The sequence below is a fragment of the Diceros bicornis genome, chromosome 32 (assembly GCF_020826845.1).
Source record: "Diceros bicornis minor isolate mBicDic1 chromosome 32, mDicBic1.mat.cur, whole genome shotgun sequence".
Classification (NCBI taxonomy): domain Eukaryota; kingdom Metazoa; phylum Chordata; class Mammalia; order Perissodactyla; family Rhinocerotidae; genus Diceros; species Diceros bicornis.
The window spans coordinates 37,559,746-37,582,918 of NC_080771.1; the positions used below are offsets into that span (position 1 = coordinate 37,559,746).

Genomic DNA, 23,173 nt, shown 5'->3' on the forward strand with positions numbered 1-23,173 from the left:
AGGAGTGTTGAACTCTCCAACAATAATTGTCTATTTCTGCTTTCAGTTTTTTCCTTCATGTATTTTGAAAGTCTCTTGCTTGCTGAATACATGTTTATAATTGTCATGTCTTCTTGGTGAATTGACCTTTTTATCATCATGTAATGCTGCTGCTAATGTTCTTTGCTCTTAAGTTTATATTGTCTGGTATTGATATAGCTATTTAAATCTGTTTTTATTGGTATTGTTCCATTCCTTTGCTTCTAACTTACCTATGTAATTGTATTTGAAGGGAGTTTGTTATAGACAGCATATAGTTGGAGCATGTATGTTTTTTAATCCAGTCTGACAATCTGTCTTTTAATTTGTGTGTTTAGACCATTTACATTTAGTGTGATTATTGATGTGCTTGAATTTAAGCCTGCATTTGTTATTTGTTTACTGCTTGTCCCTCAGTTTCTCATTGCTCAGCTTCCCTTTTACTGCCCTCTTTGGGGTATTTTTTTAGTATTCCATTTTAATTTATCTGTTCAGTTTTTGACCATATGTCTCTGTATAGTTTTTTAGTAGTTGTTCTAGGGACTACAGTGTACATACTTCAATTTTTGAAACTTACTTAGAATCAACATTTTAACACTTCCAGAAGAACATGTAATTCCTACCACTGCCAAAGAAAGAGATAATCAATGGCACTTGTTAAGGATGGTGAAGCAAACTTTATTCGGGAGCACTGGGATAGGTATAGGGACTGCTGCAGTGGGATTTTACAGTGGGGGAGAGAGGTTGGGCTTAACTCCAAATACAGCACACGGGCACGTGGGGATTTATAGCCAAGGAGCAGAGTGGGGTCAATGGATGGAAAATTGCCAAGAGGAAACCTCAGGGGTCAGGGGTATTCTGGCTGAACCGACCTAACACGGTGCTTATTGAAGGCAAGCCAGGCTGTCAGACATCACCTGGGGGTGGTGGGCGATGAGGAACCCCATTAGATATGAAGGTGACCAGATATCAGGGTGGGAGCCTCTCACTAAACCAACTTAGCAGGGCTCTTGCTAAAACTGGCTTTTACAAGGAAGGGCACAGATGGGCCTCAGAGAAGGTTCGGACCTGGCTACAGTCTGGTTGAGCAAAGAATCTTTGTCGCCACCGTAGTGGTCACTTTGCCCTCTTCCTGTTATGTTGTGGTTGTCATATGTAACATATGCATGTATTGAAAACTCCATTAGATGATGATGTAATGTGTTTGCTTTCAACAGTCAAAAATATTTTACAGAACTCATGAGGACAAGACGAGTCAGTTTAATTCACCCAGATATTTACCAATTCTGTTGCTTTTCCTTTATTTTTGGTCTTCAGGTTTCCTTCTGCTATCATTTCCCTTCTGTCTGAAGAACATTCTGTAGTCATTCTTTTAGACCAGATCTGCTGGCCACAGATAGAGAAACAGAAATGCCCTGCTTCCCACGACCACGTAGATTCCCAGGTCTCGTTCCCTCCTGGGCACTTGAGTCTCTCCTGTGTAGCCCTCCTCTCTTAGTCAGCTACTCTGTCAGCTTCCTTTTCACCAAGCAAAGTAACCAACTCCGGAAGGCCCTGCAGCAGGTGCTGCCCACTCGGAGCTCCTCCAGTAGCCGCAGGGGGTTGTGGGAAGCTGCCCACTTCTCATGTTCCACAATTTGTCCAAAAAACACCCAGAAGATGGGGTTTCACGGGATACCAGGAGCACGGCGTTTAGAAGGGGCCAACAGCCTGAATCCAGCCCAGCGCTGAGCTCTGAGACCCAGCCAGTTACTCACATCTTCGAGTCCAGAGGGTAGGCGTGTTTTAGGATGAAGGTGACACATAGCCCCCACCCAGGGTGGGCAGGACAGGGAGCAGCACAGTGCTGGCATGGTGGAGTTCTGTGTTGAAAGCTGCATTTTTCAATCATTTCCAACAAAGCGTCTAATTTCAGAAGACTGTGTGGTCCTCAGGATGGGTGGGGGCACAAGGAAGGCAAGTGGAGACCCCATCCTAGGAGGTGTGTGCTCTGACAGGCGTGTTTCTCTCCCACGCCACAGGTGACCCCAGGGTTCAAGGAGAAAGAAGGGGAGCTCTTGGTCAGGGGGCCCTCCGTGTTCCGGGAATACTGGGACAAACCAGAAGAAACGAAAAATGCGTTCACCTCGGATGGCTGGTTCAAAACAGGTAGGAGAGAGGAGCCCCAAGGAGGAGGGGAAGGAGCGTGACTCAGCTACCCCAGGTTGTCACCATGCGTGGACCCCCCAGAATCTTCCATTGAAGACAGAGACCAGGGGTGGTGGTGCAGTTGGTGTCTCACATCTTCACAGCTGCACCTCCCCGACCCAGTGCCCCGGCCCCCGCCGACCTCTAGAAGGAAGCTTCTGAGACCACAACCCTCAGGAGCCCCAGCAGCCCCCAGGCCCTGTGGCAAGGCTCCCACCCTGTCCCCTGGCCCAGCAGCCCCACACCTGGTGGCCCCACTGCCCCTCATATGTCAGGACCCCCCCCCTCAAGTGACCGCTGCATCAGAGACTCTCCCCTCCTTTGCTTAGGACCAAAGTCTTTTAGATAGAATGTGGTTTATTTGCCGTTTGGGTCACTCGTTTACCTTATTCCCTGTGCTGAAGTCTGCTTTCTTTGTGTCCCCTGTCCGAGCAGGCCTGAGTGGTGAAAGTAGAGCCCAGGGCCCCATGCGTGGGCAGGCAGAGGGGCCCTCATGTCGCTGTCCTCTCACCTGGACATGCACCCAGAGCTGGCTCTGAGGAGCCCCCACTCCCCTTCCTCCCGCCCACTTGACACCCATCCCCTCCATCCCTCTTCCCCCCGACACCCATTCCCTCCATCCCTCTTGTCCCCTCATCCCCGCTGTCCCACATCCCCTCCATCCCCCATCCCTCTGTCCTCCCACTCCCTATTCCCCTGTCCTCCTGTCCCCCATGTGCTTGTCCCCCATCTCCTCCATCCCCCTTGTCCCCTCATCCCCATACCCCCACCCCCCATTCCCCCATCCCCTTATCCCTCCTCTTCCTGTCCCCCATCCCCCCGACCCCCATTCCCCATCCCCCTGTTCCCCCATCCCCTTGTCCTCCATCCCCCAGCCCCCTTGTTCACCCTGTCCCCCTGACCCCCTGTCCCCTTCTGGCCCCCATCCCCTCCACCTCCATGGTCTAGCGGTCCTGCTGAAGTGGGCGATACAGCAGATGTTGGGAATATTGAGGTTTGCAGCTGCATTGACTCATTGGTGTGCATGTTCATTGCGAGAACATCAGAGCCTGACGTTAGATGGTGGGATTCTGGGTGGCCTCTCCTTTTCTTTTTGCCTATCTATATTTCTAACACTTTTATGCTGAACATGCATTGTTTCGTAATAATCTTAAGGCAATATTTTCCAAAAAGAAAGTCCTGTTTTCACACGTCATCAAATGTGGCCCTGTAATCTGAAATGCACCTTATTCCATGTTCTTCTATGGGGAGCAGAGGTAAGGAGGAAGGAGGCAGCTTGCAGATGGCACAGGACCGTCGGAGTTGCTGTGCACCTCTGAGAGGGAGATAGGGTGTTAGGAGAGGAGTGGATGGCAGCCATGGCCTTAGGCTGATGACCCCCGTGGTGTGCTGCTTGACGCTCACACGCATGTCGTCTCACCAGGCTCAGGTCAGTGTGGATATGTAGGGGCAGGATCTCATGTCCACTCTCCAGTCTGCCGCCATCATGGGTCTGAGGTCACCGAGTGACAGAGCAGGGGGCCGTGTCGAGAACCTGGCAGTCTTGGGGTGCTGTGTGGGCCCGTCAAGGGGGGGTTCGAGGGTGAAGGGGCATATGGATGGTCCTCCTGGGGGGTGTGGAGGGGCCCCCTGTCTACCTCTTCCCCAGCAGGCAGCACTAGGGCCTGCTGGTCCCAGCCGGTCCCACATCCACCCTTTGGTCCCACAGCCATCCATGGCTTTCTCTCATGCAGCCTCAGACACGCATGTCCCAGCAGCTGGGGTTGGAAATATCCAGTCCCCCTGGTGCCTCCACGCTGGACAGAGAGAGCAGGTGTGTGGAGGGTTCTGAAGGGTTTGCAGAGTGGACGTGTGTCAGCCCCCAGGGCAGAGGCCAGCACCCCAGGAACCTTGGCAGGCTCATCCAAGGGACCGGTCCACAGAGGGCCCAGAGGTTGGGCACTCAGGAGCCCAGATCACCTGGTTGGGGCCCTCCTGTCTCTGTCTGTGATGTGGTTGCCATGTTAACACATGCCCACCTGTTTACTCTCTGTAAGCATCTGCGTTAATACAAGCCAAGCTGGTGGGAACAAACCTCTCTCTATCACTGTCTTTCAAATGCTATATTTAAGAAATGTTACTTCTGAACTAATCTCTTTTTCGTGCGTCCCCCATAGCCCCTGAACGGCCCCCAGCCTGGAAGCCTGGCTTGCTCTGTCGCCATCTTTTATTTTTAAACTCAGATGAAAAGCTGCAGACTTTTTTTCTTTGAAAGCACAGGAACCAAAGCCCTGTGGACTTTTCGATGGCAGGGCTCACTGGGCGCGGGCAGCGCCGTGCAAAATGTTTCAGTCACCGCTCCTGATGAATATTTCAGCTGAAAAGGAATAGCATGCATTAATTATTGTAAAGAGATGTCTTTAGGAGAAAATGGTTCTGAAATTTAGTTTAATTTCATTGTAATACGCTGCGAACAGGAAGGGAGTATGTGTGTTTAATTGGCTCTCCGGGGTAAGGCCTGGAAGCTGCGTGCCTTTGTCATAGGCCATTAGCGATACAGACTGCATAATGAGCGGGCGCAATCAGCTCACAGCTGCTGGCTCCTACGGGGAGAGCATGATATTAAGTAGAAATCAGGATAAATTAAACTTAACCCTTTCCCTGGCCAGCCCCTCCTGCCACGCGGATTCTGGGAGGAGCTGGAGAGCCACTGCCACATGGGAAGGGCCATTGGCCAGCTCCTCTTCGGTGACCTCCTCCTCATCTAGATGAAAGGAGAGAGGTCGCACTTGGATTTCAGCCATCCTGCCCTCCCCGCCTTGCGCCCCTCAGCCTGGTTCCCCAATGTGCAGGGAGCTTCTTGCAAGCCCCCAGGGGTCCTGGCTCCCGCTCAGGGAGGAAGTCAAAGGTCTCCCCCCACACACTCTGCCTACAGCCACACTGACCTCTCCAGACTCTCTGAGTTCCCCCTGAGTACTGCCACACCCAGAGAGAAGCTGTTCAACACACACACCGGCTCAGTGCCAGCTCAGGGCAAGGAGACAGCGATCCAAGACCTGGGTGTCTTTGGGGCTTTACACTGACCCTGCTGTTGGAGTGGAGGACACAGGACGGACATGAAGACACAGAGATGAGGACATGGACATGAGGACATGGGACAGAGCTGAGGACACGGGACAGAGCTGAGGACACAGGACAGAGCTGAGGACGGGATAGAGATGAGGACACAGTGATGAAAACATAGGATGGAGATGAGGACATGGAGTTGAGGACATGGGACGGACATGGGGACGCAGGATGGGCATGAGGACATGGGGACAGAGCTGAGCAAATTGCCCTCTCGATGCTTTACCCTGAGCAGTTTCGTCATTGTAAAGAGACTGATAGTGGAACATGAGGAAACAAAAACGTCTTCTGACTTACTTCAAAGCCTATTCCATCACACACTGTTTGATGTTAAAAAGTGGCGTAGTAAACTGTAGGTACCTAATTACAAGTAAAGACATTGGAGGAGATATTTAGGTAACCTGGAGAAAGGGCAGTAAGAAAATCCACCAGGACGTCACCGGGCCTCTTGGGGGCATTTCATTCTACAATCAGCACTAATATTATAATCAGAGACAAACAGTCAAGGGCATTTATTTAAGAAAAGAAAACAAGTCACAGCTTGGGCTGGCCCCATGGCTTAGCGGTTAAGTGCACACGCTCCGCTACTGGTGGCCTGGGTTCGGATCCTGGGCGCGCACCGACGCACCGCTTTTCCAGCCATGCTGAGGCCACGTCCCACATACAGCAACTAGAAGGACGTGCAACTATAACATACAACTATCTACTGGGGCTTTGGGGAAAAAAAGGAGGAGGAAGATTGACAATAGATGTTAGCTCAGAGCCCATCTTCCTCAGCAAAAAGAGGAGGATTAGCACGGATGTGAGCTCAGGGCTGATCTTCCTCACAAAAAAAAAAAAAAGTCACAGCAGGACAACAGGAGCGAGCCCTGATGTGGACAGGCATGGAGAGGTGTCCTCCTCAAGGCCGGCAGCCCGAGGTCTGCAGCCTGGGGGAGCATGGAGATGCTGAGGAGTCACAGTGTCCATGACACAAGGGCTGGCCATACACTATTCACTGAGCCTGGTCAACCCAGAAGGAAAAACGAGCAAGAGAAATGCAACTGGCCACAAAAATACGGACCATATGTCACTTCCTTGTCATGAAAGAGAGAATTATGGAAACAGAGACTGACTCCTCATCACCTGGTTGGCAGAGACCCTTCAAAAGCTGGCCCTTGGTGCTGTGAGCGGGTCTGTCCCATGTCAGGTGGAGCTTTATGTCTAGTCTCCAGGGATCTATGCAAGGACAGTCATCAGAGGTGGTCCAGACGGATGCATGGTGATGTCTGTCACAGTACTTTATGAAACGAGACCCTGGAATCACTTGTCCAGTGACGGGGGTGGGGGATATACGATGATGCATCCAAACAACAGAATATGTGAGGCCTTTAGAAACCAGGTTTTGAAGAGTGACGACACGAGGGAACCCCTGCCAGTGTGTGTCACACGTGTGTGCATGCATGTTGTGTCTGGGTGCGTGTTGAGTCTGTGTGTGCCGAGCACACAACGCTGCCTGTTGTCGTGAATTCTGTTTCTTCCTTTGTTTTCTCTCCCAGTATTTCCGCAGTAAGCTTTGTTAGTCTTATAAACACAGATGAGTATAAACTGTTTTTAAGTTTAATGCTGAAGTTTAGACCTCCTCACGTGGAGGAGGCCTCAGAGCGGCCCTCAGATGTACTATTGGCTCCACGCCCTTCGCATCGCTGCCCTGAGTTCTCATCTCTCTCCAACGAGAGCTCTCCTGTGACCTGTAAATCATAGTCGGGAGGTCGGCAGAGTGTTGAGATGCAGGGACCCATGTCTCATGTCAGTGAGTGTGATAGCACGGCTCACAGGCTGTCGACGACCTCTGCATCCAACGGACTGAGACAACTGGCTCCTGAGTGAGCCTTGTTCCTCCCCAACAAGGCAAGGGTGCTGTGAAGGTTGTGTCAGGTGACAGGGCCCTTGAAGGACACTTGGTGGTGTTGGGCTGTTCAGTCTGCAGCTGTCTGGGGTGTTTCCCCAACTGCAGGAAGCGGAGCCTGGGTGGCGTGGCTCCACACAGGCGTCTCCCCGCCATGGCATGGTGCCTTTGTCAGTGGCGCCTTCTGTGTGCAGAGGGTTTGGGTTGTGTTGTATGGTCCCAACTGGCAGTCGTCTCCTGTGTGCGCTTAATTTTTCATATCACTTAAAAATCATTTGTTCCCCAGTGGTCAGGAAGGTGTTCTCCCGTATTTTCTTCTGAAACCTGTTGGCTCTGCTTTCACCAGGTTAAGTCTTGGCTCCACCTGGAACTGGCTTTTGTGTGGAGTGACGTCATGGCACATTGTCCCCTTCATGCCAGAGCTCCTGCTGCAGGTGGTGGCGTCTGGGCCTGTACAGCTCCTATGTTCTGCTGTTGGCGCTGGCTGGTCCCAGAACCCTGGGCAGAGGGGGAATGTTTTTAAGTTTTTGTTTTTTATCAAAATTGTTTGTTCCTGGCTTAAAGACTCCAGTGGTTTCACCATTTGGGGCACAATAACCACCCGCCCCAGACTTGTTAGCTGTGTCTTGGATATTGATCTGTGTGTCCTCAGTGACTGCTGAGTGCTACCTGGGGACTCTGTGGCTCTGCCAACCCTGCTGCGGAAGATGAGGCTCTAACCTGCTCTCACCTGGCCTGTCCTCCCCACGCAACCTGTAGTCAGCGGTTCTGTGCCACGTCCACGCCATTCAGTGCTGACCCATGTGGGATCCGTGGCTTCCTTGCCTTCTCTTGTGTCCTCAAGTCGGGAAGGGCTGCTTTGCTCTCGTCTCCTATATCCCAGGCCCTGCCCAGCTCCACAGTGGAGGCACACCAGTGCTGACCTCTTCCTCGGGGCAAGACCCCCAGGGCCCCCCCACCTCCACGCCCCCACCCCCAGGCTGGTCGTCTCCTTATCAGTGCACAGCTCCCACCTGGGCCACCGCCTCTGTCGTCCACAGTCCCTCCTCCTTCCACATAGACCTCGTGTTCCTGCATCACAGCTTCCTCCTTCCTCTTCCTTTCCGTAGTTTGGGGACCACATTCCCCAGCACCTCCTGAGAATGGATGTGCACTTTTCATTTTTGTGTGTGTGTGTGTGTGTGTGTGTGTGAGGAAGATCAGCCCTGAGCTAACATCTGATGCCAATCCTCCTCTTTTTTCCAAGGAGGACTGGCCCTGAGCTAACATCCGTGCCCATCTTCCTCTACTTTATATGGGATGCCGCCACAGCATGGCTCGACAAGCAGTGTGTCGGTGCACGCCCGGGATCCGAACCTGCAAACCCCGGGTCGCCGCAGCAGAGCATGTGCACTTAACTGCTTGTGCCACTGGACCGGCCCTTGGATGTGCACTTTTCGAGAACTCACGTGTCTGACAGTGTCTTTGGTCTGGCTGGGCTGAGTACAGAATTCTGGGTTAGAAATCATCTCTTCATTGGTTTCTAGCATCCATTTTTCTTGCTGGCTGCAGCATGTGATTCCTGGCACTTCATGACCTTTCCCCTCTTTGGAGTCCTAGAGAATCTTCTTTTTGTCCCCAGAGTCCTGAAGTTCCACAAGCCATGCGCCTGGGGTGCCCTGATTTTCCTCGTTGTGCTGGCACTCTGGAAACCATGTCCAGTAATTCTGGGAATTGTTGACTGGTTTTCTCCCGTCCAGGGCCTGGCCAGCACTGGGGGACTGGGAGCAGGAAGAGTGGGTGGGGAGGCCGAGCCCCCATGTCCAGGGACCATGAGCTCCCCAGCCTGGCCCTCCACCCTCCGTCCCCCAGAGAACGAGCCATGGCCGTGTTGAGGGGCTAGGCTCCCCCTGTGTCTGACTTGAGTCCGTCCTCCACCACCTCCTGCCCAGCGTCTGCCACAGCCTCTGGGATGAATCCGTATCCCGTTGCCTCTCCACCCCGTGCAGGGTCAGCTCTTCTGGGTCTTGACCACTAGTCCATCTGCTTTGCAGCTTCTAGTTTTTCTTCACATAATCTCCTTTCCTGTCCCCCCATTTAAGGTTTATGCCTTAAAACAAGTGACTGTTGACTTGGTTTCAGGAGGGAGAGACCCTAGCTGTGTGTGTTCGCTGGCCATTTCTCCTGGCGGTTTTCAGGTGAGGTTTATGCTCCTGGAAGTTGTCGTGTCTTCATCTTCCTTCTGGTATCTTTTTTGGCCTCTGCCCCACAGGATTGGGTCCCAGAGTAGCCGCATGGAGGGAGGAGTTGGGGCAGTGGGCCATGGAGCCTCCATGTGGCTGATGGGCGGCAGTGGCTCCTGTCTCGCACGTGGGCACCGTCTCTCTGTGGCCCATGGGATGGCTACACCACTGCCTACCTGGTGGATGACCTTCACCGAGCACCTGGGAGAGGGGCTGGATTCTGTGCTTCCCCCACCCGGCCTCAGCCCCCTGGGCTGTAGACGGAGTTAAAACTCTGAGTGGACACCCGAGGGGCCTCAGGCCAGAGCAGTGGGAGACGCTGGCAGCAGTGCTCTCAGCTCCCTGGGTGTCCTCGAGTACTGGGAACCCGAGTCTGAGGCGTTCTGTGGCCGCTGTGAGAGCCAGTCTGGGCCTCATCCACCTGGCTTCCTCACTGACCCCCCACCCTCCCAGCTTTCTGCACAGCCAGGCCAGGGTGTGTGGGGTGCCTGGCATCACTCCACATCAACGGCTCAGGATCCTTACGGGACAGGGACAGCACTGTTCCTGTGTCACACCAGGGTCAAGACCTCTGAGGACCGCAGGCATGCAGGGGCCAGGTCTGCTGCCCACATATCGCCCACACATCCGGAAAATTAGCCTCTTGAGTATCAGAAGATTTATTTTCAATTACAGTTTAAGGCAGAGACACGGAATTGCACTGGATTTGCGAGCAGAGCATAAATTCTGCTGCAGATCCGTGGACCTAGGCTCCAAGTAGTAAGATTTTATTGATTGCTCTATTGAGTCTGTCAGAACAAAACTCTGTTAACTCCATTAATGTGGACATCAGAGCTGAGAAGGTAGGACGCTCATGGGCAGGACTCTGATTCCAAATCAGTGCATTTGGATAAATATGTTGTTACAGAAAGTAAAAGTTATGACTTGTTTGGTACCTTGTGTCTGCGAAGCTCCCACTCGACGGCATGGCCCGTGATGCTGCCGCGGACCCTCCGTGGGGCTGGCATTTGTTGCTCTCTTGAGACCTCACTGAGACCTTTGGCTCCATGTGCTGGGCCCTTGTGATGGGACTGGAGGCCGGAAGGACGTAGGGAGCAGGGAAGGAGCAGGAGGGTCTTCGCTTCCTCGACGCTTGTCCAGCGACTCCACACTGGGAAGTCGGAAATCACAAACCACGCAGAGATCCCAAGGATGGAACTAGCAGGGAGGCCTCTCTGAGGAGGCTCCAGCCCAGGGGAGGCAGGGGCAGGGGTCTCTGGAGGGAATCGTGTTTGCAAAGCAGGAAGAGACCTGCGTTTGCAGAGCTGGATGAAGACGGCACTCTGGAGATTTGCACTCTGGAGATTTCCACCCTGGGGTCTCCCCTCAGCTTCCTGGAAGACTAGAGCCCACAGGGCCCCATGGGCACATCAGGGGACTTGGTGTTTCTTCTGTGGGCCTCAGGAAACCTTCCCCTCTACGGCTGGAAAGGAATTCCGAGGCAGCCAGGGGGACAAGAATTCTGACGTAGGACAGCAGGAGCTGTGTGGTGGTGGCCAAGGTGAGAGCTGGCATGCGGCTTCCTGACCTTCCGCCAGGGCCCTACGTGTGTGACACATTCCAGGTGCAGACTCGCTGCCCACCCCCAGGCCAGGCGCGTCCTGGGCATCCGTGGAACCTTCCTGAAGTGGGCACGGAAGTCCTGAAGTCTTTCATGGGAAGACAAGTTTCTCGATCCTGCTGCCAAGGAATCCAAGGCAGCCTCTTCCTGATGGGCGGCTGCCACGTTCTCTGACACAGGAGCCCGGTGCTTCAAGAAGGACACGAGCCAGCACTGACGTCCCTCCCGGTCAGCCACACGTGGCCGTCGGGGTCTGCCCTCAGCGTGTCTAAGTGGAAGCCCCGTGTGCAGCTCAAGTGCAGTAGCTGGGTCAAGTGGTGACCCCTGGCTGGTCTACGTGCACAGGTGCACCCACCTCCCGGGTGGGGAGGCTGTGGAGCATCCAGACTTCACTGAGAGGAGGGGGCAGAGGACCGAGGGCAGAGATGACCCAAGAGCCGCTCCCACAGCCTTTCTGGAACACTGGCTCCGGGTGACACCTGTGAACAGCCCACGCAGGGTCGCGGAGCCTGACAGTGCGTGAAACAGGCCAGAGCATGGAGCCGAGGGCTGGAGCTCACCCAGCCCTGCAGCCCGCCCTCCGACCCCACCCCCAGGGAAGCAGGGCAGGTGTTCCCAGCAGGGGCAGGCGGAGCCGAGCGCTGACACCCGAGGGGCATCTCATTAGCATCCTGATAGGCAATTTCTCACATTTGTTTGCGATACTTGTTTCTCAGTCATAAATTTGGTTAATACAAATTCTTCCTTTAAAAAATTATTGCTTAATTATAACATGTTGCAGATGCTGCGAGTGCCAGTGTGGGTGTGGGCCCACTGGGGAGGCCGCTTTCCTGGAGTTTGGGGAAGGAAACTTCTCCTTAAACCCAACAGCAATTTCTTAAAGCTTCTTCTTCTGAAATACTTACAGATCACAAGAAATCACAAGTAAAGTGCCGGGTCGCCCAGTTTCCCCAGGGGCCGGCGTCCTGCGTCCCTGGCACAACGCCAGAGCCAGTCCCTGGGAGCTTGTTCAGGTCCCACTGGCTCTGCATGCACCTGTGTGTGTGTACGTGCTCTGCCCTCTTATCACACGTGTGGATCCACGTAGCTGCCACCGTGGTGAGAATGTTTCTGTCACCACAGGCTCCCACGTGCTGCTGCTTCGTGGCTTCACGTCACCTCCGCCCACCATCCCTAACCCCTGGCACCACCATTCCTTGTCGTTTAGGGCGTGTTGTAGAAATGGAATCGTGTAGATGGAACCTTTGGGGACTGGCTTTTTTCCTCAGCATAATTCTCTGGAGATCCACGTCCCTGGGGCTGGCTTCCATGCTCCACAGTCAGACCCTGTGGTGAGGCAGCTGCTCAGTAGAAGCTCGGGGGCATCTTGTCGGACGGAGGTGCAGCCGTGGTGCGGAGCAGGCATGAGCCGTCCCGTACTGGGTGCACCACCTGAAAACAGGGCCCTTGTTCGTGCCCGACCGGGCTTGACCTACATTTCCCCAGAGGCAGGGCTGAACATCGGCCGCAGAGCTGCCGGCTGGTCCCCAACGTGAGGTGGGCAAGGCCGGCAATGGTGAGTGCCCCTCCCCGAGGCCCAGGCCATCTCAGCTCTCTGGGCCTGAGGTGTCTCACATAGGCGGGTGGCAGCCACCAAGGGATAGCTCTGGGTGAGGCTGAGTCCCCGTGTGAACGTGCAGGGCCTCGTGGTGCCCAGTGCGGTGTCCAGTACAATGTGCGGCAGGCGGACCCCTGCCTGGAGCATCTGTCCAGGCTTCTGTGCCACGTCGTACCCCTGTACCCGTGCAGGCTGGGACCCCCTCTTTCTGAAAGCTCCCCGTCGGCTCCACTGAGCACAGTCGGCCACTCTGCAGAGGCAGGCTACGTGTGTTAGAGCTCGTGGGTTCCGGGACAGGCTCTCCTCCGGGCCGACGTCTCTTGGCTGGGATTTAGCATCTGTCTCAGCCGAGGTCCAAGGAAACAGAGCAGAAGGTCTTGAGGGGGAGTTCAGGATCCCCGTTTTTCGGGGCGTCAAGCAGCCACGCGGGCCATACCTCCCGATTCCAAGCGTGTCGTGTGGGGGGGGGTGTGGGGGCAGGGAGGTATGTGTGTGTGTCCTGTGTGTTGACTCCCCAGACCTATGTTTGGAAGTGAGGTAGCCAGGGCCTCAGAGTCTCCAGGCCATGCAGGGAGGGTCCCCTGGAGAGCAGAGCAATTCTACACTGGCGTTGGGTGGGCCCTGCGCTGCACAGACCCTCTGTTCTCACCCTTGGCCCCCAACCCTCTCCAATCTCCTTCACCCCAGAGGAGGCAGAAGCCCCTATCCAGCCTGCTTCTGCCTTCCTGGAGCCCGGCCATGCCTCTCCTCCCTCCAGGGCACCTTCAAAGCCAGAGTTCCTCAAGAGTCTATGGTTCCCTCTCATCTCCTTCCTCGGCTCGCCCCGCCCTCCCCCGCCACCCCCCATCCTGCAGGAGTAGCTCCAGCAGTGGCCGTCCTCGTCTTCTTGTCCCTTCTGAGTGTTTCTGTGTCGGCTACCTCACCTCCCGAAGTTCTTTGCCTTTTCACTACAAACCTCTGCTCCTTTTTCCCTGTGAGCGGTCAGCAGGGATGGCTATGCAGGAGCTTGAGGCCCCGCAGGAGCACTGGACTTGGGTGGCCTCAGTGGTGCCCAATTTGGGCCAGGGTGGGCTCACACCCATGTCTGTCACTTGGCCACCGGCCACCCCGAAGGACCTCGGGCTTGTGGGCATCCACGCAGGCTCTTCCTGAAGACGCTGACAGCAAGACTGTCTGTGGAAGCCTTCCTGGCGGCTGGGAGACCAAGCACCTGTTCCAGAAGGGTCCGTACATGATAGGGCTTCTCAGGGCTCAGTTTTCCGCTCTTCCTCGTCTCACTCTGTGTTTTTCCCTTGGGTGACCACCTTTGGCTTCCCAGGTCCCGTGTCTGTCCTTGTGAAGCCATCTACACATGTCCCCAGCCCAGCACTGCCCCCCCAATGCCCTCGCACCCCACCCCGTGAGGCCAGCCGAGGAGCCTCCAGACTCCTTTCTCTCTCACCTGTCAGTCCTGATCTGGTGCTGTCCTACTGCCTCCCCAATTCCCCTCCGCTCCCTCTGCTTGTGCCACCACCCCTGTCTCTTCCAGCCTGAACGTGGCTGCAGCCACTGATAGGCCCCTGGTCATCGGCGCTGCCCAACATGGTCCCTATAATGCAGCTGCAAGGAGCTTGTCCAAAGACCCCCAGGCCAGCCTTCCCGTGGCTTCAGTGGCTCTCAGTAAAGACACAGTGTCAGGGCACAGCCCTGCGTCATCCACCAACCTGCCCCCGGCTCCTCTCACAGCCCTCACTTCCCCTCCAGACCACATTCCCCGAGGCCTGGCTGACCTGCTTCTGCATCCTGCTGGCCAGGACACAGAACACAGCTCTTCTACTGGTGTGAGAGTGTCCTGGGGCTGCGATGACCACTCATCAGTAACTGGGGGCTTAAAACAACAGATGTGTATCCTCTCAGTTCCCGAGACCAGGAGTCTGAATCCAGGTGTTGCAGGGCCGTGCTCCCTCCAGAGGGTCCAGGGGAGGGTCCTTCCTCTGCCAGCTCTGGGCTCCCCAGGCATCCCTGGCTTATGGCCGCGTCGCTCCATCTCTGTCCCTGTCGTCACACGGCCTCTCCCATGTCTGAGATTTCCTTCCACCTCCCTCTTATAAGGACACATGTGATGACACCTGGTGCCCACCAGGTAACCCAGGATGACCTCCCCACCTGTCCTCATACGTGATGAGGACCCAAATAAGTGACCAGTGTGCATCCTTCCCAACTTGGCATATAAATCCCCACATCTCTCCCTGACGTAATTTCCACGTGTCTCCAGCACCAGCCCTACTGTTTAGGGGCCTGACTTTTCTCGGATGAGGTCTGGTTCTCGCTACTCTTCATCTGGCTGGGGCAGGGTCCATGTGTGTGGACAGCTGGTGACAGGAGACAGATGCCGAAGGAAGCTGTCGTCCACTGTGAGCTGGTATGCGGTGGGGGGGACACCTGGAGATGCCACAGAAGTGATGTCTGAACAGAGCTGAAGCGAGGAGGGGCAGCAGATGGAGAGCTGGAAGACCGCAGACCGGGTAGCCGACGTGAGAGCCCCGTGGGCAAGGGGGCACGGCTGGGGGCCTGCTGGAGGGACTGGTGTGGGTGTAGCTGTGGGGGCCTCTCGCCCTGGCTTAAGAGGCAGTAACACAGAGCAGGAGGTGCAGGTGGTATCAACAGAGGCCCCAAAGCTGTGTCGGCCTTGCCGTGGGCAGTGGGGGCGTCTTTGGAGGCCCAGGGACGGGAGGCAGAGCCCAGGGCAGGGCAGTGACGCCTCGCTCCGCTGGGTCTGGGTGGGTGGAGGCCAGCGGGTGGGAGCAGGGTCAGGAAGCCACTGGAGGGACCTGAACACCAGCATGGCCTCACTCTGGGCAGTGGGCATTTGTGACGGCCTGGACTGGGGCCATTCAATGTGTTTCAGGGATGGATGGATGATGGTTGAGAAACCATTGGGAGACCTCATGGCCGTCCAGTGCAGAGGAGACAGCCGGAGCCAGGCTGCACAGCGGAAGCAGGAGAGGGCTGCGGTGGGCCTCACAAGACTTAGGACAGGCTGCGTCCACCCCGATCCCCGCAGCCCACTCCTGTCACTCCACGCCTGTGCCCTTTCCTGCCGGCCAGCTGCCTGCTGAGTCAGGCTGTCCCGCTGAGTTAGGCCCTCCTGTTTCTTCTGCTTCCTGTAACACAGTAGTGCGAACCCGCCGTGATCATAGCCCTGCGCTCTCAGAGCCTGGCCTTCCCGCTGCACCATAAATAAGCTCAGCCCATCCAGGCACACTCATCTGTCTTGTTTAATAGACTGGGGAGCGCCCCGCACTGTGGCAGGTCGCAAGGAGTAGTGAAGTGATGGATGGCGCCTTCCTGGTCAGACGGCGTGATGTATAGTGAAGTCTTTATGATTCATTCCAGCTGATGACCTGGCGTGAAGTGTGGCTGGTGTGAGAGCAGGCGGGTGAATGTCAGCGCTGCCCTCAGAGCGTGGGTGGGGGCCCCCACGTGCACACACTCACGCGCACATGCACGCGTGAGATACGCACACATGCACACGCATGTACACACACACTCAGGCCCACCTCACCCGCGCCCTCGATACCCAGGCTGGAGCACAGACCCCGCGTCCCTCATCCTCTGCTCATGTGCTCATGCTGAGTGACATGTGGTTGGGCATTGCCTGAGAAGGGACAGCTGCGTCCTCAGCTGGGAGGGCTGATGCAGGGCTGTTGGAGAAGCCAGGCGGGAAAGTGCAGGTGGTCAGCATGGAGGGGCAGCAAGTCCCTGTCCTATCAGAGGCTCCCCACGTGGCACCACGTGCAGCCCAGGAGGCCACATCAGGAAAGGGCCACAGTGGTGCCAGCCCCACAGGGCCCTGCCGTGGCCAGAACCCCACGGTGGGACAGCAGCGGGTGGCCAGTTCTCTTAAGTTTTCTCTGTTTTCATGGCCTGAGAAACAGCAGGCAGCATTGGGGTGGCAGTGACAGCGCCAGCCTTCACGCCTCCAAGCCCTGGTTTCCATGGGCGGTCCACGTCCGTCCTCGTGGGATGCTGCCACCTGTGTAGGGACACAGCCAGAGGGGCTGTTCTGGTGTTGGCATCACAGATTGAGGTCACAGCTATCGAACTTTGTGCTCGCTGCCTTGTCCCAAAATGCCCCCCACACAGCCACTGTACCCATGGTATTGACACTCCCAGACATAGGCAGCCAGGGTTCGCCATGCGTGTGCACACCAAAGCATGCAGAGCCATGGCCCCACCAGAACCCAGGCACGCCTCCCAGTGACCAGAGCCCCTTTCCCAGGTGACACAGCCGTGTTCAAGGATGGCAGGTACTGGATCCGGGGCCGCACGTCGGTGGACATCATCAAAAGTGGCGGCTACAAGATCAGCGCCCTGGAGGTGGAGCGGCTGCTGCTCGCCCACCCCAGCATCACGGGTGAGTGGCTGTGGCACCCCCGTGACCTTGAGCCTATTGGTTCATCTTAACTGCACTTGGTCCAGACCCAGGCTGTCCGGGACACGCTCGGGGTGGACACGCTCTGGATATGTCTTCCTGTGCTTGACTATAGACAAAACTGGACCAGGTAATCCAACCATGCATGCCACACAGTTTGGGTCTGCCCACTGCCCACCACAGTGGGGTCTGCCCACCTCGCCCCACAGTTAGGGTCTGCCAACCGCCCGCCACAGTAGGGTCTGCCTACCACAGTAGGGTCTGCCCACCTCACCCCACATTTAGGGTCTGCACATCGCCCACCACAGTAGGGTCTGCCCACCGCCCACCACAGTAGGGCCTGCCCCCTGCCACCACAGTTAGGGTCTGCCCACCGCCCACCACAGTAGTGTCTGCCCACCGCCCACCACAATAGGGTCTGCCCATCTCACCCTACAGTTAGGGTCTGCCCACTGCCTACCACAGTGGGGTCTGACCATCTCACTTCACAGTAGGGTCTGCCCACCACACCCCATAGTTAGGGTCTTCCCACCGCCCACCACAGTAGGGTCTGCCCACCGCCCACCACAGTTGGGTTCTAGGCCTGATCAGGATGCTGCCTGGTCCACGTAGCCAGCGTGCAGGAGAGCAACAGCAGCCCTCCCCTCTCCCATGCTCAGTAATGGTGGTGTGATCAGGACCAGCCATGGGCCAAATGTCCTGGGCAAGACCAGAGGGAGTGGCCATCCTGGCACTGCACCCCACCACAGCTCCTGCGGGGAGGCAGGAGGCATGTGGGTGCTGGTCCAGGAAGCATGGGCCTCACCTAGACCTTCTCCTGACCTCAGGTCATGGTGTGTGAGCACCCTGGTTACAGCAGAAGTGGCTCCTGCAAACCCAAGTCCAGCCATTTCACCAGGGCTGTTCTGCGTGGCCTGTCCATGGGGGCCCACAGGCCTGAGAGGCAGAACATTCTGGACTTTTATCGTCCCCAGCCCTCATATCCGGGACTGTGCCGGGGCAGTGCAGGGGGAGGGCAGGAGTGGTGGAAAGGCAACCTGCTCTGGGCTCCCCAAGAGACGCCATGGGGAGCGTGTCCTCACCTATCCCCAGCAGGACCCTCATGCTCCCCTGGCTGCTGGGCAGGGCTTCCCAGGACTTGCTCTAGCACTCCACGTCCTGGGCATCTCTGCACATTCTTGGCTACTCTTGAGCCTGCAGTGGTCATCATGGTGTTTCCAAGGTGCCCCACTCTGTTCTTCCATCCCCAGATGTGGCTGTGATCGGAGTTCCAGACATGACGTGGGGCCAGCGGGTCACTGCAGTGGTGACTCTTCGAGGGGGACACTCGCTGTCCCACAAGGAACTCAAAGAGTGGGCAAGGTAAGGGTCGGGCGGGTAGAACTCGTAGGGTTGGAGGGACAGGACAGATGGGGCCAGGACTGTCCTGTGTTGGGGGAGGGACGGGTGGGGTCCTGGGGCTTGCTGACCTCCATCATGAGGTGGGGGCAACCTGGAAGGTCAGACATGGTGGTACATACACGAGGCTGCCCCCCTGCACACAAAGGGCCCAGGAAGTGCTGTGATGACAGCAGGAGCCGATATGATCCTGTTCATGCCGTCACCCAACAGCCATGAGTACGTGAAGGGAAATAGGAGGCCCCTGCCCTCCCAGCTACAGGATTCAGACCCAAGATTCAGGCAGGTTCTGAGATGGCAGGAACACATACTCCAGGGACAGGATCTCCTACGGTGAGCAAGTACGTCCTCCCACGTTCAAGAGGACTCTTGTCAAGGAAACTCACGGGTGGCCCTGGAGCCACGATCCAGAGCAGTGGACATGGCCAGGGCGCTGGGCTGAGCGAGCTGCAGCCTTCCCATCTCTCCCGGGCAGACACAGCGCTGTCCTGCAGCTGTGCCCCAAACCACGGCGCGGGCACTGGCTGTTTGCACGTGCCCTCTGGGAGCTCACTGCCCGGCTGAAGCCGGAGCTCCCCCTCCCTACGCGAGGAGCCCCTATCCCTCCCTCCCCGGCGTCTTCATCAGTTTGCCCTCATCTCACCAAAACCTTCCCCCCAGAGCCTTTCTGTCCCCCATCGCGGCCCCGGTGGTTTCTCTGCGTCCCCAAGCTTACAGGCTCCCTTCTTTGTGCCTCTGGTGCCCAGTGATCAGTCCCAGGCCGAGCCTGAACCCCCGTCTTTGTCAGAGGCCAGAGAGAACAGGACAGGGAGAAGCATCTGCTGGAACCCTGGAGCATTGTCCCGGCGAGCTCAGAAAGGAAGCTGTTAGTAATATCCCCAAATTGTTTGTTTTAAATCCAAGAATTCTCTCCCCCTTCTCCCCTCCCCCCACCCCCCCTTCCATCGTGACTTGCCTCCTTCTCCTTAGCGCTAAAGAGATTTTGTCTTGTTCAACATGAATTCACAAACAGTAGGAGTCCTTGTTTCATCAGGGGCCGCACAGCTAGGCTGTTAGATTCCCCTGGATCTGCAGAATCACAGCTGGAACACTGCAGTGTAACAAAGGTGGAGGGGGGAGTCTAGTCTGCTGGTTGCTGCTTTGATTAAACAATTAGTTTGTCAAAAAAAAAAACACGTAACTTGCGCTGAGAGCTCTGCCAGAGTGTTTCAGGGTCCAGAGCTCTGGCCTCACGTTAGCCCTTGGCCGTCCTCAGGCCGGAGGCCCCTAGCACCCAGTGCCAGCTGCTCCGCCCCTTCGCGCCTGGTGCTGCATCGTCTGTCCGTCCCTCTGAGTTCAGGTGGCTCCTCGCCCGGCACCCGCAGGGGCCTGCACCGGTCGCTGTGGCTTGACTGTGGGTGTGAGAAGGCCCTGAGACGGGCACTGTGTGCGGAGGGGTTGGGGTGCCCTGGAGTGGTGCTCCCAGGAGGGCAGGCGGTCAGTCCGTGCGTGGTCTCCACGAGGACTGTCGCAGGTTGAGGTCGGCGTCCGAGCCTTTGTGTCCTTGCCTTGGGCAGTCACTGGGCGGCGACACCAAAGCTGCCCACCCCATGGAGGGAGAGGAGGGGTTTTCCCTTCAAAGGGCAGGGCCAACTCCGCATATGAGGGACTGTCCATGTCCCCAGATCATGTGGGGGACCAGAGAGAGGCACCTCACTCCAATTCTTTTGGACACTGGCTTCTTAGTGAAGCTGTGGTTTCTTTCTGTGCCATCTTCGCTACCATTTGGGGGTGTTTTTTAAAGCTTTTCTTAATAATAATGTTTTCCCTTTTGCTGCCGTTTTTTTCATTTCTGAAGATACTTGCTGCCTCACAGTCTCTCTGTCCCCAAGTGCAGGGCTGTCCTTTTCCTGTGCTGCACTCTTCGCGGGAGTCGGGGGGAAGCTGGCCGCCCCCCGGATCAGGCAGTACATATCCTCCAGGGGTTGAGTGTGGCCCAGAAGCTGGGTAACAACACCACGTTTTCAGGGTCCGGGACATGGTCGACCCACCACCCTTCCATCCACCAAACTGCCCAGTTGAAATGGGCCACGTGGGACTTACACACTGGGAAGAATTCAGGAATCCACAGTCTTAAAATCACCTACAGCCTTGACGTCTGATCAGACCGTGGATGAGTAGTTGGCTGGAAGTCCTGTCCTACCTTTGTGCCCACTGTCCTTCCCGAGGGGATGAGCAGAGGAAGCAGCTGGAGCAGGCCCCCTGTCCACAGGGAACTTGCTCTGACAAACCGCTTGGCTTTGCTGGATTCCTGGCCAATGCCGTGCTTTGCCTCAAAGCTATTCTAAAAGTTTCACATGAGACCAGTTGCTAAACATAGGACCTAGTGTCCTCTGCACAGACTCGCGGGCAAACTCCTTGGTTCCCACGGTGGACGGTCTCCTTCCCAAAAAGACCCGTGTTCTCGGAATGGCAGGGTCCACAGACTTTAAACCCACGTCCTTCGTGACGCTTTTAGATCACTTTTTCATGGTTACAGCTTCTGTTCCTCTTCTAGTGGTTGCTAAATTGGGTTTATAAGGCGCATCTTTAACTTCCCGTGACGTCGCGCCTTTCCACACAGACGGTGTGCCTTGCCTTGCCCTGCCCACCCGCCTGCTGTTGTTGCTACACTTTTTTATTTGTTGTAAACCCCACCCTGCGTCCTTGATATTTTTGTTCCAATAGTTATCTCTTAAAGAGAATTCAGTAATAAGGGAAATGACGTCCACTTCCCACGTGCTGCTCTTCCTGCCTGGCTGGGACCTGGAGTCCATCAGCAGCAGACACCCTCACATCTCTGGTTCAGGTCGGCTGGGGAGGAACTCTGTCAGTGTCTGTGTGTTTGAAAGGGTCTTTTTAAATTTCAACTTCATTCTTTTTTTTTTTTTTTTTTTTGGTGAGGAAGATTAGCCCTGAGCTAACATCTGTTGCCAGTCCTCCTGTTTTTCCTGAGGGAGATTGACCCTGAGCTGACATCTGTGCCCATCTTCCTCCACTTTATGTGGGATGCCGCCACAGCATGGCTTGGTAAGCGGTGCGTACGTCCGCACCCGGGATCCAAACCTGCGAACCCTGGGCCACCAAAGTGGAGCGTGCGAACCCAACCACTACACCCCCGGGCCGGCCCCTCACCTTCATTCTTGAAAGATGCTTTCTCTGGATGTCGGATTCTAGATTGACAGATTTTTCCTTTAATTGGTGAAAAACGGTCCTCCACTACCTCTGCTCTGCACTGTTTCACAGGGATCTGCCACCGTCTCGGGCCACACCCCCAGACTGCCTCTGCCCTCTTCTCTCCAGGCCCTGCCACCAGCTCAACACTGGCACAGCAAAGGGGAAGCGGGATGGCCGCCTGGGAGGTGAAGCTGTGGGCGTGGGGAAAGCCACACAGCACCAATGCACCAGCCGAACCCCGCTGGAGACAGAGTTTTGGCAGCAGGGCTGGGGGGCCGTGGGCGGCTTTGTTCCAGGAGCAGGTGGGGGTGTCAGGCCATAGGGGTTCACTCCTGCACACTGTCAGGGTCACAGGCCAGTTTGGGTGCTTTGTTCTAGCGAAGTCCCACCCGGCCCCACATGTCCTCCTGGCCCTAGTGGGCAGCCAGCCATCTCCTGCAGCTGCCAGGGCCACAGACAGTGGCACCCTCTCCTCTCAGAAGCCAGCAGCCTGCACCCTGAGCTCCCCCGGTGTGGGAGCCTCCGGTAAACTTTGGCAGCAGGCTGTTTGTGGCAGGACCCGCCCCCAATGACACTGCACCCAAAGGCAGTAAGGCTCATATTTCTTCATAAGCACCCGGCTGCTAAGGCCGAGATTGGGGGTTTCTCTGCCACCGCCCATCACTGGCTCCTGACCGTGCTGCATGTTCCGTGGCTGAGACTGCTGCCACAGCTCACAGACCGGAGGGCCACGCACACTTGCTGGCCCTGGGCAGACATTGGGGTACCGTATGTCCTGTCCCTCTGGCCCAACTTGAAGCTCCTTGTCAGAGCCCCAGAGAGCGGACCCTTCAAGGCCCAGGAGGCCAGGAGCTGGTGTGCCCGGTGCAGGAAACGGCCGTGGGTCTGTTTCCCCTTCTCCAGCGCTCCAGGCGGCATCCTGGGTCTCTGCCATTTCTTTGCAACAGGGCATGTGGCCCCGCGTGTGGCTGTTGGAGAGCGAGGAGCAGGCATCTCTTGTCTGCTCAGAACCAGTGCCAGCATAGTTTTTTAAGGAGTAGTTTTCCAGAGTGGAGCCTGGGGGTGGTGGGACCCCACTGTGTGGCCGCTCACAGGGGAAGACATCGTCTAACGGGGTGCCCCGTAGGAGTGCTGCCCTGGTGCAGGGCAGCTCCAGGACTGACAGACAAGCCCCTCCCACTGCTTAAGCGCCGGGCTGTGGTTGGGGGGGCAGCGCCAGCCCACGTGGCCACAGCACCTAGGGGTCTGTGAGGTGCCCACAGGCCCCTCAGCCCTGCCCACCCGCCTCCTCCGCCCATCTGGCCAAGGCCTGCTGGAGAGAATGGGCCGCAGAGGGGGACCTTTCCAGCTCCGGGCCAGGGTCTCATCCTCTCCCCTGGGGGGCGGGAGGCAGAGAGTCAGCAGGACCTGGACCACGCGCTGTGGCATCTCCGTGTTGAGTGTCCTGCGGCAGGGATGCCCTCCCTGGGCTGGTGCAGGCTGTGGCCAGGCTCCCTGTCCTGCCATCTGGGGAGGATGCTGGAGTTCTGCTGCTCAGGCGGTGCTTGTC

The 23,173-nt window shown here is 56.5% G+C and overlaps 1 protein-coding gene across 4 annotated transcripts in view; it reads left to right on the top strand.

The window, feature by feature from the left end:
• Positions 1 to 23,173, top strand: part of ACSF3 (acyl-CoA synthetase family member 3) — a 71,060-nt gene that overhangs the window by 45,592 nt on the left and 2,295 nt on the right. For 3 of the 4 annotated variants that reach the window (XM_058528483.1, XM_058528484.1, XM_058528482.1), the window contains exons 7-9: positions 2,040 to 2,166; positions 16,879 to 17,013; positions 18,282 to 18,393. In XM_058528483.1, the coding sequence (XP_058384466.1) occupies positions 2,040 to 2,166; positions 16,879 to 17,013; positions 18,282 to 18,393 (374 nt within the window). Of the gene's footprint in view, positions 1 to 2,039; positions 2,167 to 16,878; positions 17,014 to 18,281; positions 18,394 to 19,175; positions 23,172 to 23,173 lie in introns of those variants that run through there. The other variant, XM_058528485.1, reaches the window with a different exon arrangement.